The sequence below is a fragment of the Rhea americana genome, unplaced genomic scaffold (assembly GCF_003343005.1).
Source record: "Rhea americana isolate MKP2758 unplaced genomic scaffold, rheAme1 scaffold_252, whole genome shotgun sequence".
Lineage (NCBI taxonomy): Eukaryota > Metazoa > Chordata > Aves > Rheiformes > Rheidae > Rhea > Rhea americana.
Genome location: NW_028186371.1, coordinates 220,087 through 235,094, shown reverse-complemented (window position 1 = coordinate 235,094; position 15,008 = coordinate 220,087). Strand labels below are relative to the sequence as shown.

Below are 15,008 nucleotides of genomic sequence, written 5' to 3'. Positions count from 1 at the left end.
ACTCTTTTCCTCACATGAAAGCCATTTCTTTATGACTGCTAAAAATTGTTTAATGAATGCAGAAAAACAAGGTATTTATCAAAATCTGTTTCAGAATAATTAACGTCTTTTTTAGATAAATGTTCAAGTTAGTACTATCTTGCATTTTGAACAAAACAGATTTCCTTTGGTAAAGAAACAATGTATTATTCAGTGTCTCCAGTAAAATCCACATTGCAACAGCTAATTTTAAAAACACTCAGATCTCTCAAGAGGATATACACAACTCTCAAGTCACATGGACTTCAGAATGATATTAACAAATAGGACATTAAGGACTGACATCTGGAAGAAATCTAGTTTGAATATCCTGATAATCAAATACACACTTGTTAGGGTACTGCAGAATTTAGACACAATTACATTATTACAGCTGCTGCAGAAAGAAGAATATATGTATGAATTAACGGGAAATATTTATTAAGCATATTCACTTTACAGAAAGTCCTTTAAAGAGAGTTCTAACGATACTGTACTAGTACAATTCAAGATTTTTCCCTTAGCATAACTGATTAAATATAAATTTCAAAAAAAATGGTGTCTACTTTATATCAATTTATGGTTCTTTATTATTGAAGGAACCTACTTCTAGCCACAGTTTAAGTCTGAAAATAACAGTATACAAGGTTTGTCAATTAGCTGAAACAAAAATAGTCAGAGTCTGTATTAAATTCAGCATAATTCCCATGGTATTTTCCTGCTATTTACTTTTAAAAATAGACCTACACTTAGCTACCTAGTAGCTTATTTGGTTGTTTGGAGGCTCAGATTGCTAGTATTGCTGACTTGCAGTAACTCAGATTCTCAAATAAGTCAGAAGATCCAGAAGTGTCATATGCCAAGATATCAGGCTCCCAGTTCTTTAGCAGATATAACTTCCAAGTTTCCCAATACTAGTACAGTTAAAAGGGTAAACTGCCTGGAGGATTAAGTTCCACATTAATTTTATTTTGAGAATTATACTAAAAAGTATAGGAACTGGGAACTCAGAAGCAGGAGGAGGAAAAAAAAAAGATTTTTGATGTTTCTACATCTTATGTGAATGTGAGCTATGTTTTGTTTTGATCTCTCCATTAGTCATCAATAAGCCACTGTTACCTACTACCAGCTTCAGCAGGTGTGTGGAAAATCAGTAATGTAGACTTTCTCTCTCCTGAGACTGCACTATGCTGGATATTTAATGTTCACTATTATCAAAAGTGTACTGCATTCATTTTTCTGTATTTTATTCAATAGCAATACATCCATTATTTGCTAGGTACTTTCTATTAAGTAGGTATGAGATACTTTACTATAGTAGCTTGTTAATGAATATTTATTAAAGAAAATTATGTAAATATTCTATTTGCACTCCTGCAAAATTAGAACAGTCAAAAAAGAGACGCTGAATGGGGCGTGTACATTGTTTTCCCTTTTTACTACTTGTAAATAACCTTATGTTGGTAGTCTGGGAAAATAAAATGCCCTGTCTGGCCAAATTAAATGTGAAATTTTAAAGCTGCTAGACGAAAAGGCAGTACTTTTCGAACTATGCATATACCTGAAGGCCAAACACCAAATGACTTCAAAGTGTTGTAAACTCCTGGAAACATATTGCTTCCAGTGTCTCATTGACTTTACAAAACGGAAATAGTATTTTTATAACAGAGGTTTATGCACATAAACTATTTAGTTATTAGAACAGGTACATCAGTGACAGCTACCTGAAAACTCCATTTGCATCAAGTGAGCTGAAGCCGTAACAAAACAAGTTAAAATTGAATAAAAATGTGTTTGCAATTGTTTTGTGACATTACAAACGGAAAATGTTCCAACATTCCCTCATAACCATAATATATACATACATACATACATATATATATATATATATATATATATAAATATACAAAGCACACTTAGATGTATTCTATTATATTGAGATTTTACTGTAAGAGATCCTAAAGGCCATAATTTGCCTCTATCCAACTATGAAGCTACAAATATTTTCAGTTCATGTAAGACTGTTTTCCCCCTAAATCTGAATTCTGTTTGGCAACTCTGTTAAATTTTATTCTGTTCATGATCAATTTTATATTCATTACAGGCATAAAAAATAATCTTTTGATTAAAATATAATTTTGTTTGTACATTTTCTAGTCAAATTGCAAACTGCCCTTCGGAGCACAACCTTCTAAAGCAGAAATCTTCACGTATATGCCTAGCACAGCAAAATCTAATCAAGCACTCGTAAATGCTACTAAAATATACAGTCTGCATTTCATATTTTTTAAAAACTTTTCTCTAATCAGACATGATTATCCAATTTTGTCCCTCTTCCTATCCTGCAGAAAGATGGATATATTAAATACATTAAATGTATGCAAACATGTAGACCATCAGAACAAATGAAGAATGGACTCTATGTTCCTTTGGAATTATTCCCTCCTTTCATAAGCAACGGATTCTACAATACAACAGAATTTAAAGAGAAGTCATTTTGCTTTTTCCCCTACCACAAGAAAATTTTTGTTGGTATTTTATTCTAAATTTTATTTTATACACAAGTTGCATAGAGTTACTGAGTGGTAACAATTCAACAAGAACTTATTTTGTGATTACTTAGATTTAATCAACATAAGACTCTTAAAAAAACCACAATTTATTCTTCCACTAATGTTTTATGTACAGTAAAAATGAAGCAGCAAAAAAAGAATCTAAAAAATAACCCTGTAACTTACCCGCAAGGCTTCAATTACAAGGTCTCGTGCTTCCAGTTCTCCCTCCATTATACTCAAAAGCATGCGCAATTCTGGCTTGCTCAGGTTATCCACATCAAATTCTCTTTTCTGTAAGAAACAAAATACTGATAAACTCACTAATTAAATAACTATATTAGTTATTGTAAATCAAAAACGTAGACATGTCATGTCCTAATCATAGGTTCCTCAAATATTCATAACTGTCAAAACTTGAGATGGTTTTATTTGTAGTATGTAAGGTCAAAATCAACAGCAAATAGTCCAACTATTTTTATTTAAACTGAAGAAATAAAAAATCTTCCAGCATGCCATACTGTTTCAAATTCTATACTGCTGCAAGGAATTGATCCTGCAGTCCTGTGAATGATAAGGTGAAATGGAAAAGAAACCAATTTTGTGATTGACAGTTCCTATGTTCAGTCTCACAGTGACAGAAACATTTCAACCGACCTGAAACAGCAGCACATCAGGATTGAAGGTGAGAGAAGGTGACAGAAATCCAGATCACAGGGCAATGCACCTAATCCAAAGCTGCCTGTCCCCCACTGGCAAACTACTACGTCATCACAGTATACTAGGCTGAATGCCAATTTTTGATGCACAACRTGTGAAGAGATGTATGAAACCATACCTGTATGCTTTATCTGCCATCCCATTTGTCTGACTGGAGAACATACTTCAGGTTTAAGAAGCACTAACATACAACATTTCATAGCCACAGTAACTTATATCGATCCAAAAACTACTGAGTTCTACAAGAGTGTCAACGAACACATGGATAAAGGGAATGCACAATAAAGTACTTAAATTGTTAAGATGTTTTTGACAAGACTCTATGCTAAACATTATTAATGAAACCAGTGTGCCACAGTATTGGAGGAAAAGATACCCTACGGATAGGAAGCAAACAGTAGTGATAGCCACTTTTCAAGATAAGAGACAGATCAGCAGTGGAGGACCCCAGGAACCACTGCCAGTTTTATTCAATAACATCATCAATGATCTGGAAAAGGGTAGGGAAATGTCAGGTGGGAGTTAGGCACATAATCCCTCCCTTATAAGATTAAGATCCTTATTTTACCACTTTATAAAATACTGCTGCACCTACATCTCAAGCACTGCATGTAGTTCTCATGTGAAGGTATAGAAATGGCAACTAAAAAGATCAAGAGAGAGGGAGTAACTACGGGATAAAGAAAGACTACAAGGGTTGAAGTCTTCCCCTTGGAGGTCTGAGGGCAGGGGAGTTGCTGATATTTACAAAATTGCAAAGGTAGTGGATAACTTGAATACAAACCTGTTGTTCACAAATTCTTGCAATACTAACACCAGGGAACATCTAGTGGAATAAGAAGGGGATCATTTTAATGGATAAATAACAGTAATTACAAAGGACCAAGGGAGTAGAAGAGAAAGGCACGCAGGAAGTGACTAGGTTTGTATTTTCTTCTTAAACACTGACTCCTAATGCCATCATGTCCTAATTCCGTCAAAAACAGAATACTGGGCTACATGAACCTTTGGTCTGATTCATGATGCCTGGTCTAGATCTGATTCAGGAGAGTGTTTCTTATTTTTGTCTGTACACAAAGCCAAATACATAGATGCAGTCTCAGGAGACGCCTCTCTCTCACTCCATTCCTCATGCCAGATTCAGTTGACCAGCCCAGTATGTGACACACTATTCACTGCAAGGGAAATACTATGGCCTTTGCTATGATGTAGATGTGTCTCCTAGCAAAGACCTGAGATGCAGATGACTAGCTCTTTTCAGTATGAAGCAATCAGTTTCCAAGATAGCTGTACTGCATATCTGGATATACTGGCTATTTTCCCCAGGGAAAGAAGTCAAAGTTCAGCCATCCAAGTTCTTAACTTCTTCTAAGGAAAATCCAATAAAAATTAAAGCAAGTACCATTTCTGCTTTCTCAAGCCAGGAGGAGACCTGGCTTGAGAAATAGAAACCCAAAACAGTTGTTCTCTCCTCAGGATGGGAGAGGAAGTCATAAATCAAAGTTACTCAAAAGCTATAGCTGTTTTAAGTATAAAAATAAAAAAGGAACTCAGGGCAAATCTAACACACATAGAGGTGCATAAATGGCTAGGGAGATCTTCTCTCAAAACCTTTTTTATTTGTATTCGATACACATCATATCAAGATTCTGTTTTTATTTGAACAATGTGGATCAGAAAGAGGATAAATGATTGGAGGATAGGATAGGATCAAGAGGACAAAAAATTGTAATAAATGTAACTGTTCCTGGCACAGAGTCATCCAACTCCAACCAAAAAAATTCCAGACTGACCAGTAATTATCCTCTATTTTTGCTGCATGGATCTGCATTCTCGCTAAACCAAAAGATATCTCTCACTCTTCATGGTAATAGATGAAGAAAAATGACCAGTTTCTCAGAAAGCTCTTTTCCAACATCTGTTGCAGCAGCTTCTCACAATATGCCTCACAATTCTGTACAGTGAATCAATTTGTGGATGTGTATAAAGTGCAAAGTCACTAGAAGTGTACAGTTCCTCACACAATCTAGTCCCAATTTTTTGCCTCATAGAGTGCAGTAGAATTCACTATCGGTACCTTTAACTACCGAATTTAATTCAGGCAGACAGTGGGACCTGCTGATCCATCTTCCTTCTTCTGTGAACCACTTCATAATACCTAAGTACATCATTTAATTTATTCATATAGCTTTTTTTAAACTTCTGTTTTTCAGATGGAAAATTGATGCAGATATTAAGTACTTTTTTCCAAACCACACAGAAAGTAAGTAAGGCAAAACTCAATATTTAGTAACAGTCTTTTGAGTCTCCATTTAGTGGTTTAACCACTAGAAAGTCTTCTCTTTCTGAAATACGCTTTTCTCTTCTGACAAAAAAAAGGTTCCCAAGGCTCTTTAGATGGAAGAGGACAGCTCTTTGTCAAAAGACTGACAGTACATCTCAAGTAAAACTTTATTACTATGGTCTTCCACAAGAGTTAAGTTAAAGACATAAATGAAAACACTCTTTTGCTCTTAAAAAACCCGAGGCATTATTCAACATACGTGATACAGTGATGAGCTTTTTTAATTAAGCATCTGATCAAGCAATTAAAGTAAATTTTGTCCAAGTACACACTACCAAGCTAGATCATATGAAAAGGCAGCAACAATAGACAATTAAAAGTGCTATCTCATAATTTAAAGTTATATATAAATAAACATAAAAGTTAATAGACATACATAACAAAGACATATGCAGCTTTTATACTTTTCTGTTAAAAACTTGAACTGAGAACTAGGAAAACAATCTTCCATACGAACAGTTACAGCATATCAGACTAAAAGCCCCACTTGGCCTGGTATCTGTCTCTAACAGCAGCAAATAATGGATGCCTGCCTTAAAATCAGCACCAGAACAGGACAAGCACATAATGACACTCTCAGCTTCCACCAATCTGCAGCTTAAGCACCTCCAGAGCCAGAAATAGCAATTTTGCATGTAGCAGCCCTTGACTGATACACCTGTTGTGAATTTGCCCCATTGCTTTTTGAATATCCTTGTAATTTTTGCATCAACATCTTCTGAAGTAAACATTGCATAGCTCATATTGTGCAAGAACAAACTACTCACTTGGGAACCTGCTACCAGCTGCTTTTGCTCGATGCCTCAGATTTATTAAATAGAGACTAAAGTCCATGCTACTCAAGCTATCAGATAGGGCTTCATGTGTATAGGAAAACAAAATTCTCCTCAAATTGATGTCCAAAAATTGATCAAAAGAGATGGACAAAGACAAAAACAGAATTTAAAAGCTGTTTAGGATGAAGAAAAAATAAAGTAGTGAATTTTGGGGTCTAATGCCTCCCTTTATAGAAGGCTTATTTTAATGTAAGAAAAATGACATCAATCTGATACGCATCATTATTTTACCATAAAATAAGAAAATGAGATACCATTTTTCAAGTGTTGTTTTATGTCTATGGAGGCTTTCTTATCCGACAAATTTTGAAACTACAATGATTGGKTTTTTTCCAGTATTTTAAGGATTGAAAGTTTAAGGTCATCTTAAATTTATTATGGATAACCAACCTTGAACCACTTGACACTGCGTAAGAGTGTACATGGCAGTTGCTGAAGATGCCAGCATGCCTCTCCTCCTGCACACCTCCAAATCAACACATACAGAGCTACAACGTAGCTCACCCTAACCTCAATAAAATATACAGTTTAAAGATTTAATGTATTCTCAGGATGTGATTGTATAAATATTTTTTAATATTTGGGTAAATAAAGCATATGATTCAATACAATTATTTTGCCTCTCAAGCACTTCCCTGTCTGACATCATTTGGGGACAGGGACATCAGTCATGGTAGGCTTGCTTGTAGCTGTTCAGATGTCACACTGTTCACTTACATTATACAAAAAAAAATTATTTAGATTGAGAAAAGTAATCTTCTTAACATCTTCCAATAAAGCCATAAGTCTTCCATCTCTACAAAATAAAGTCTCCATTAGTAGCTCATCACTTATACGTGATCTGAGATTTGGCTACAATACATCTTGCCCAGTGCCAAGCTGGAACAATTTAACAAGTGCCTAACCAGCCATCCATTATATTGGTTTTACAACACAAACGTAGGAATATGTTGCCTGAGGGTGAAATTTGGCATACGCAATCTAAACACAAGAAAATTTTCCTTTCCCTTTTCAGGTTTTTAAAATGTCTGGTTTATGTGATTGAGAAAAATAAAGTACCCGAAAAAGACTACAGCTTCTCTTCTCTAAGTCTCTAAAACTTTACATTTTATTTTGCAGACCAATTTTGTAAGGAGTTTGTGTTGTCTGAAAACAAGTGCACAGACAAGAGAGCAAACAGCCCATCAGCTAGAATGCATTTAACAAGCTCTGTAAGCAATCTTTGAAGGAGTAGAGGTAAAATAATAACCATCATCAAAGATTAAATATTTGGCCCTACCAAGGGCCAAAAAGAAAACAAACTATACCTTCCAAATACGAAAGGGCTGAGCTAGGACATCAGTCAAACAGTACAGGCATTTCCCCCACTTCATCATCTTTAGAAAAGATGSAAAGAACATGGAGCGTATTGTCAAGGGGAAAGGTCACCAAGAAGTAAATGAACAGAAAGGACTCTTTCCTACTTAAATAGCTATTTAGGGCAATGATGGCAAAGGTCTTCAGGCTTAAATTTATTCTCCTCTTTCTCCCACCCCCCACTCCCCCAAAAAAGTTTACTGTCAGGGATTGGCAGTGCCAATAGCTTGACTTTGCTGATCCAGCTCAGTAGACGCTACTTTAGAAGCTAGGAGTGCAGTTCTTTGTGCTACCACAGCTGCTGTCAAAGACTCAGCTGCCTCTAGCAGAGGTCTCAACAGATAGATAGGAAAGTCATAGCTTTCTAATTTCCTTAAGCAGGGCAGAAGCAAAAGGCAAGTTAGCTGTAGATTAAGCACAAATGACCAAGGAAAAGAAGCTCCTTCCTGCTCAAAAAGCAGCTACATAGCCTTTTTAGAGAGGGAGCTTGGTAATAACCCAGGATATGAAAAAGAAATCTGCAGAGCATAATTAAGGGTTGAGGTGGAAAGATGAAGGAAGAGCATAAGCATAAAAATGCTGTACACAAAATACATGGGGAAAAGCTGTCAAAAAGGGTCCTTTTAGAAGAGAAAGGAAAGGTACATATGCACATTTGTTACATATTTTATATTGAGCTCCATTAAATACACACAAGAGTCCTCCAAAGGATTCATAAACCCTAAATAAGGTTTTAAAAATATAATGACTTGCTATTATTTACTAGGCCATAGAAAGTAAACTTTCAATGTCATGATGGCCTCATAGCCATCAGTGCATTATCATTACAGAATCATAGAATCAGTAAGGTTGGAAGGGACCTCTGGAGATCATCTAGTCCAACCTCCCTGCTCAGCAGGGTCACCTAGAGCATGGTAGACAGGGTTGCATCCAGGCGGGCCTTGAAGATCTCCAGAGAAGAAGACTCCACARYCTCYCRGGGCAACCTATTCCAGTCACTTCACTCTCACAGTGAAGGAATTCCCCTTCACAGTCAGGCAGAACTTTCTGTGCTTCAATTTCTGCCCAGTGCCTCTTGTCCTGTCACACGGGACAATTGAAAAGAGTTTGTCCCCATCCCCCTGACACCCTCCCTTCAGGTACTTATACACATTGGTAAGTTCCCCCCTCAGTCTTCTCTTCTCCAGGCTAAAGAGGCCCAGCTCTCACAGAGGTTCCTCATAGGGCAGATGCTCCAGCCCTCTGATCATCTTCGTAGCCCTATGCTGGACTCTCTCCATGTCTCTCTTGTACTGGGGAGCCCAGAACTGGACACAGTACTCGAGATGAGGACTCATCAGGGCTGAATAGATGGGCAGCATCTCCTCCCTCGATCTGCTGGCAACACTCTCCCTAATGCGCCCAAGGATACATTGGCCTTCCTGGCCACAAGGGCACATTGCTGGCTCATRGTCAATTTGTCATCCACCAGCACTCCCAGGTCCTTCTCTGCATGAAACCACTGCACCAGGGAAACACAACTCCAATTTACACATTTTAGAATATTGAGCACATTCCCCAAGTAGAAGTCATCTGATCAAGCATAAACATCTGTTTTGATTAGTTCTCTTTAGCTGCCTACACTTAAGTATCCAGTGCAATCTGAGATGTCTTGAGGATCAGAGAGATCTTTTCAGGACAGGCATATATGACACAGGACATAGGAGAATCACCCATGCCACCTGAACTGACAGTAGTTGACTAACTAGGATACCCTAGAGCATCTTAAATGCTGTTAACACTTATATGTGAACTACTAAAGGGAGCCCTCAGACAAGGATTAAGACACTGAAAGTTAGCTGTGAGTATGTGAGGTGCCTAATCTCCCATTATTGTCAGTGGAGACCTATTCAGCCTAGTTAAAACAGTCAAGAACACTATCCAGCTGAGTAAYCACCAGAACTGTGTGTTCAAGGCTCCACTGACTGTAATAGGATATTAAACACCACGCATACCCATAAACACCTTAATTCAGAAGTCTTGTGCCTCCAAGAGTCACCTAATCACTTCACTCAAAAATAGAGTTCACCATTGTGTTCAGCCTAAAGCAGATTTCTAAAACAGACAACTCTGTTTTATAAAACAGATCATAACCACTTTCTTTCCATTGACTCTAAAAGGAAGTCTAAAGAATTATCTCAACGTAAACATAAGCAGGTGGTCAAATTAATCCTAATCCTTTTCTAATACAGAAAACTCTGCAAGTGCACAGAGCACTGAAATAACTGATTATAACGTCCACACAGTGTTCATGGACACTGCAGAGACAACTTGATTTTTTTGCTTTCAACATYTACTTTATGTTGTCTTTTCTTTAAGTCAATGTGCTCGGAAATGGGTGAAACAGGTGCAAGCACAAGAAAAAAAAAAGAGTAAAACCTAAAAAGTTTTAGAACCACTGAGTTCAGATAACTAGTATTAGGTCTTGTTTGAGGTTTCTTGCTGCAGAGATCATCATCTTAGGATAACTTTCAGAACTTTCTTAAAATGTAATACAATCATATCTAAGGACCATGAGAGAACTTAACATGCATTTAATTATGCACATCCATTAGTTCACTGGCTTTTATTGTATTGTTCACCACACAAAGTTACTTGCTTATTTTGCTCTCGTCTTCCCCAAGCACAGCTCCCTTGCTTTCCATTGTTTTCAAGTTTTTTTTTTCTTTTTAAGTTTGTGGAGATTTTGTTTACCTGCTGCAGCTTTTTGGCTTGGGATAGTGGTAAAACTTTTAACAGCTGTAGTGAGACTGACGGAGCACTGGAACAGGTTGCCAAGAGAGACTGTAGAGTCTCCTTCTCTGGAGATCTTCAAGGCCTGCCTGGACGCAAGCCTGTCTAACATGCTCTAGGTGACCCTGCTTGAGCAGGGTGTTTGGACTAGGTGATCTCGAGAGGTCCCTTCCAACCTTACCCATTCTATGATTCTATGATTAATTGTAAATATATAGAAAAGTTGAGAAATTTATTTAAAAAAAAGTAAAAAATTAGTAAGACATTGTGCTTTATACATATCCAGATAGTATCGTAACTGCTAAAACACACTTGCAAATCACGAACACTCAAACGTATTTAAGTAGCTTTGATTTCAGCATAAGTTAAGTACCCACGTCCTTTCTATGGATTCAGAGACACAACTTTTCAGTAATCACATTTATACTACTGCTTAAATTTAACAGGCTTTTTCTGTCCAGAAAGTCTATTTCAAATAAGTTACTTCTAAGGCAAATAGTATACGGTTAGATTAAGACATAGGTCCACATTCTTTATGTTATCTTTAGAGCTGTTTTTAACTCCTTCAAAATTTTAAATCTTACGCTGTGTTATGTTAGAACCAAAATCAAGACCCAAGAATCTTCAATTCATACACCACAGAGGCAGTATCCCTTACTTAAGCCCACTTGACACCCTCCTGTTTACATACTGAAGTATTACACAGCTACTGTAATCAATTGTTCCTTTTTGGAGGCTATGGATGCAGATCTCAGACTATTGTCTTCCTAAACTCTGATTGCCTTCTTCCCCTTCCTATTTCTTCATTCCCATCTCTATTCCTATCTCTTTATATCATCTCTGAGACCAAAACAATAAATCAYATTATTGCAAGGTGGATAGAGTCTAGTCTCTCATTACAGAGGAGATACAGAGCGGTTGCAGGACTCCAACAAACAGAACCGCTGCTATTTCCGCATTTCACATAAATGTTGGAATACCTTAACAGTGTTACTCATCTCACCAGATGAAAATCACTTCTCTGAAGGATAACAGTACACCAAGAACTTGTATTTATATTAGGATTACGGTGGTTAACCAAMGTCCTTTTGCAAGTGACCATTACTCAGGACGTAGTCTCCAATAAGACATAGAGTCTTTGATCTCAAGGGTTATGGCCTCATTTTCTGCTACTTGTAACATTTTTCAGATAGGAAGCTTACCAACTCATCTAAGTTAGYCTAAATAATTCTGTTAGCCTAATAAATCTGTCCAAACCATTATTTAGCATTCCACTATATTGATTGACCAGTGTGGCAATTCYACTACTAGCATTCTTGCAGACCGACAGATCCTGAATACACCAAACTAAGCACACAAACCTACAAAATCCCACCACAAAGTGTCATGGAATGTCTCTCCATCTATTTCATTATCAATTTTTAATCCAATTAACATGGACAGTATTTTCCATAGTGCAACTTTTGGGTTGCTGTGGGATGAATAATAACATACAAGTATGTTATAAACTGCAGGCCTAATATTTAATAAATTATCTTCCATCTCTCCCATTACTTACCATTACAAGCAGTGCAACGATAGAGAGAATTGCTTCAAGAAACAAAACTTTCTTGCTTCTTGAATATACACTAGCAAYTGATCATTTCAAACACGTGCACATCAACTCCCAGTGAAATTCTGACTGATTTCAGAGAAGYCAAGATTCCAGTCTACAAATATTCTTTTTACATACAGCTTTATAGATGGCATAAGGTGCTATTTCTTAGAGAAAAATATCATTTATGCTTTCAACCACTGGCAAAGCAAAATCCAAAACAGAAAGATCGTACTGAATGTTTTTACTGAATAATTTTAACAAATTCTATTTGACAGAACAGGCTTTTCATAGTCTTTGTTTCACTGAAGCTGTAACACTTGACAGGTCAGACCTCTACACACTGCAGGCTGGTGCCCAATGTTTCAACAAAAAAAAATACCAAGAAATAATCCAACTTGACATTGTATAATCATTATTAGTAGATATTATACAGATGGAAGTCACTCAAAGATATCCTAAAAGACACATACTTTTCTCCTCAATTTTAGTCTATGCTGCACCAACACAATTCCACTGGCTTCAGTGCAATCAGTGTAGGTATGAAAGASGACGAGACTCAGTCCCATGCCATTTTCCTTTGTTATTCTTATCACGGTAAAAATACCAGTATTTCTGTGGGAAAGAAGTGGTGAGCTTACCAATTGCTGTACTTCATCAAAGGAAACTCAGAATGACAAGATTGTTGGTTTCATTCCTAAATGTAACACCCTATAGAACACTCCAGACTTTTTCAGGGAAATTCTCTAGATTTTTTTTTTAGTCAAATTCCCTGGTGGATATAAAAAGGGAAGGGTCATTTTTTATCMTTTTCTGCAATTTTTCTAAGAGCAGCAAAGAAAAGCCTTTTTTTCCAGTCATGCTACTGACAGTGTACTGATAGTGTACCAAGATGTAACAGTATTTAGTATGAGAAAATCGTACTGTACTGTCTAGTGTTATATACCTCCTATTTACATGATAGTATTTTACACAATAATATACTACTATGACAAGTTATCATTTCCAAAGGTTTTCACTGCACCGTTTGTGCATTCAGGGTTCCGAGAATTAAAAAATAAAAAATCTAAAATTGTACCGAAAAAAACAGTATTTCATTATAACTTGAAGTTTAGAATGACTTAAAAAATAGTCACCTGGATTATTACTGCAATCCTGACAATATGCAAGATGATTCARTTGGTAACTTTGTATCTTGAGCTTAAGGCAGAAAATAACTTCTTCATAATCACCCTTCAAAAGGAACACTACACTATTGTATAAATACTTTAAAAAACATTTTCATCACATAGGAGAGTTCTTTTTACTTTCCCATACACGAAATAAAAGGAAACCAAAAATCCAAAGTTCATACCAGCAGGGAAAAAAAAGATGATAAGGAGTATTAAATATTTAAGRACTGAAGGCAAATTAAAAGACATCATTTTAAAAATATTTTGTTATTGCTTAAGTATAGCTATTACTTAAGTTACAGAGGAATACAGAGGTTACTTTCTAGTATCTCTTTAGTTTTCAAAAATATTTTTAAAAACAGTGGGCATAGAGCTTATTGCTTCCACCTTAGACAATGAGATCATCAAATTGCAGGAGTGGCTTATCCTGCATTGCCTAAAAGTGCAATATTAGATAATTACTTGTTTATTTTGTTTGTTTTGAGTTCCTAAAACTAAACTTAAAATAATAATAAAAATATACTAAAGACACTACATTATAAATAAATTTTTGATCAAAGCTCATTTTCAAATAATTTAATATTTTGTTTTTATGAATTTTTACCTTAATATCCATTAAATTAGTGATGTTACAAAGATTCAYTACATTAAAAAAAAAAAGTAATCCTTAAGTAAAACTCCATTTTGAGGACAATAGTCTGGAATTTAAAGCACAGTTACAACACGGTTTCAGAGAAAAAACTACTGCCTGTTCAAAAGAAAATATTAACAATATCCTCAATTTCACAGCAACTAGTAACATTCCCCCCTTCTTGGGTCATTACCTTCAGAAACGATCTTTGGATCATAAGATTGGATTTTATTATTTTATTATCCTAACCAATGTGTTTTGTGGCAATGAAAAGCATCTACAACTCTTGAGAACACAGCCTGAGGGTGGACTTTTCCCATCCAGCTCTCACCAATAACTGTCAACTGGACTATTAACGCAAGCTGATTAACACCAGACCATGCACAGGCAAATACCACAGACATGCATACAACAGCTCTTGGGTGTTCCTTCTTGGGTAAGGAAGAGCGTGAGGGAGACCGATCTGCAATTGCTCTGCACCGTTCAGGTTCACTGGACAGGTGAGAAGCCAGGGYGAACAAAACGAGCCGGACACCTGAGGCGGCTAACTTCTGCTCTCCTGCAGATCGGTTACGTGAGGAACAGCAGAAAGAAGCCTTATCGCTTGCAAATTTAAGCAGAGGAGGAAAGGCTCCACTCAAACGGTCCGCACTGGCTGGCACCACATTGGGTCTGCCTTCGCCCAAAGTACCTCAGCACCTGCGAGAAAGGCGTGCGCGGGTTTTCTCCCGGGGTGCCGGGGTTTTTCCGCGGGGAGCCAGCTCTGCCCCTGAGGCTCAGCCCCGGCGCCGTAAGGGCCGCTGGGCCCTCACAGCCGCGCTGCGCCCGTCTCCACACGCCGGGCGCGCGGGGAAGGGGCGCTGCCCCGGCCCTGACCACGACCAAGGAGAGCGCTAGGAACGGGGAGAAGGCAGGCTCGCTGCGGCGGGCTCGGCCGCCCGGCAAAGGTTAAGCTCAGCGTCTCCCCGCCGCGGGCTGACAGCTCCCACCGCCCCGGGCGCTGTCACCGCCTC

At 37.3% G+C, this 15,008-nt stretch overlaps 1 protein-coding gene across 2 annotated transcripts in view; it reads right to left on the bottom strand.

Annotated features, from left to right (window-relative positions):
• CTTNBP2 (cortactin binding protein 2) overlaps positions 1-15,008 on the bottom strand; it is a 91,256-nt gene that overhangs the window by 75,485 nt on the left and 763 nt on the right. For both annotated transcript variants that reach the window (XM_085307085.1, XM_085307086.1), the window contains exon 2: positions 2,757-2,864. In XM_085307085.1, coding sequence (XP_085163211.1) covers positions 2,757-2,864 — 108 coding nt within the window. The remainder of the gene's footprint in view (positions 1-2,756; positions 2,865-15,008) is intronic.